Source organism: Nesoenas mayeri, assembly GCF_963082525.1.
Source record: "Nesoenas mayeri genome assembly, contig: SCAFFOLD_161, whole genome shotgun sequence".
Classification (NCBI taxonomy): domain Eukaryota; kingdom Metazoa; phylum Chordata; class Aves; order Columbiformes; family Columbidae; genus Nesoenas; species Nesoenas mayeri.
The window spans coordinates 15,097-17,500 of NW_027660029.1; the positions used below are offsets into that span (position 1 = coordinate 15,097).

The window sequence follows — 2,404 nt, forward strand, 5'->3', positions numbered from 1 at the left end:
TTCTCGGGGGGGTCGGGGGGGCCGAAAGGGAAGGGCGGAGCCAGGCGGGGGGTGTAGGGTGGGGTCCAGGTCTCGGCCCCGCCCCCCGCCCCGCCCCCCACTCTGGGGGTGGGGCCAAGAGCACCCAGGGTGGGGCCGAGGGCGCCAAGGTCAAGGGCGGGGTCAATGGCGCCAAGGGCGGGGTCGACATTGGCGACCCCATTAGGTCCAAGGTCAAGTCCAACATTGGCACGGCCATTGGGTGCAAGTCCAATGGTGGCGCCATTGGGTCCAAGGTCAAGACCAACGTTGGCGCGGCCATTGGGTCCAAGTCCAACGTTGGTGCCATTGGGTCCAAGTTCAAGTCCAACATTGGCGCGGCCATTGGCTCCAAGGTCAAGTCCAATGTTGGCGCCGTTGGGTCCAAGGTCAAGTCCAACACTGGTGCTGCCATTGGGTCCAAGTCCAACGTTGGCGCGGCCATTGGGTCCAAGGTCAAGTCCAATGTTGGCGCCGTTGGGTCCAAGGTCAAGACCAACGTTGGCATGGCCATTGGGTCCAAGTCCAACGCTGGTGCCGCCATTGGGTCCAAGTCCAACGTTGGCGCGGCCATTGGGTCCAAGGTCAAGTCCAATGTTGGCGCCGTTGGGTCCAAGGTCAAGTCCAAGAGTGGTGCCGCTATTGGGTCCAAGTCCAATACTGGCGCCATTGGGTCCAAGGTCAAGACCAACATTGGCACGGCCATTGGGTCCAAGTTCAACGTTGCCGCCATTGGGTCCAAGGTCAAGTCCAACGGTGGTGCCGCCATTGGGTCCAAGTCCAACGTTGGTGGTGCCATTGGGTCCAAGGTCAAGTCCAATGTTGGTGGAGCCGAGCGCGGCCCCAACGGCGAATCCCAGGGCGGAGCCACCGGCGGCGAGTTCGACGGCGACATCGGTCCCAAGTTCAACGTCGCTCCCAAGTTCAACGTCGCTCCCAAGTTCAACGTTGGTCCCGAGCCCAAGGTCAACGGTGCGTCCAAGGCCAGACCCCACGGTGGGCGCCAAAGACCCAACGGTGGCCCCAATGGGAAGTTCAACGTTGGGTCCAAGAGAAGGCCCAACGGTGGCCCCGACAGCAGCTCCAAGGCCAAGTCCAAGGCCGGACCCAAGAGAAGACCCAACGGTGGTTCCAACGGTGGCTCCAACGGAAAGTCCAACGGTGGATCCAAGGGAAGACCCAACAGTGGCTCCAACGGACAGTTCAACAGATCCAAGACCAGACCCAACGGCGGCGCCAAGGCCAAGGCCGGGTCTAAGGGAAGACCCAACGGTGGCTCCAACCGATAGTTCAACACCAGATCCAAGAGAAGACCCAACGGTGGCCCCAACGCCGGACCCAAGAGAAGACCCAATGGTGGCTCCAACGGTGGCTCCAAGACCAGATCCAAGAGAAGACCCAACGGTGGTGGCTCCAATGGAAAGTTCAATGTCGGATCCAAGAGAAGACCCAACGTTGGTTCCAACCGCCAGTTCAACACCAGATCCAAGAGAAGACCCAACGGTGGCCCCAACGGTGGCTCCAAGACCAGATCCAAGAGAAGACCCAACGGTGGCCCCAACGGTGGCTCCAAGGCCAATTCCAAGGCCGGATGCAAGAGAAGACCCAACGGTGGCTCCAATGGAGAGTTCAATGTCAGATCCAAGAGAAGACCCAACGTTGACTCCAACGTTGGCCGCAATGGGAAGTTCAATGTCGGATCCAAGAGAAGACCCAACGGTGGTGGCTCCAATGGGAAGTTCAATGTTGGATCCAAGAGAAGACCCAACATTGGTGGCTCCAATGGGAAGTTCAATGTTGGATCCAAGAGAAGACCCAACGTTGGTTCCGACCGCCAGTTCAACACCAGATCCAAGAGAAGACCCAACGTTGGTGGCTCCAATGGGAAGTTCAACGTTGGATCCAAGAGAAGACCCAACGTTGGCCCCAACGGCGCCTCCAAGGCCAAGTCCAAGTCCAGACCCAACAGAAGACCCAACTCCAAGTCCGGCTCCGGCCCCTCCATTGGCTCCGAGTCCACGGCCGAGCGCAGGCGCCATGTTGGCGCCAAGACTATGGCCAACGTTGCGCCCAACGGTGACGCCAAGGCCAAGGTTGACGCCAACGTTGACGCCAACGTGAGGCCCCACGGCGTCTCCAAGGTCAAGGGCAAGGCCGGGGGCGACAGCGACGTCCCCTCCGGTGACACCGATGTCCCCGCCGGGAAGGTCAAGGCCGGGGGACACGAAGGGTTCGGGGGGTCCCGGGGGGGTCTCGGCCGCCAATTGTTGCCGTAGAGACCAGGCCTCGGCCTCGCTGGGGGAGATGAGGGTCAGCCGGACGCCTGGGTCCCTCCCGAACGCCTGGGTCCCCTCCCGGACGCCTGGGTCCCCCCCTGAACTCCTGG

General features: G+C 61.4%; 1 protein-coding gene across 1 annotated transcript in view; it reads right to left on the bottom strand.

Moving 5' to 3' along the window:
- Positions 1-1,491: 1,491 nt before the first annotated feature.
- Positions 1,492-2,404, bottom strand: part of LOC308052371 (neuronal PAS domain-containing protein 4-like) — a gene marked incomplete at both ends in the record, with an annotated part of 10,907 nt that continues 9,994 nt past the window's right edge. The window contains 2 exons of the mRNA XM_080364451.1: positions 1,492-1,537; positions 1,624-2,313. Coding sequence (XP_080220577.1) covers positions 1,492-1,537; positions 1,624-2,313 — 736 coding nt within the window. The remainder of the gene's footprint in view (positions 1,538-1,623; positions 2,314-2,404) is intronic.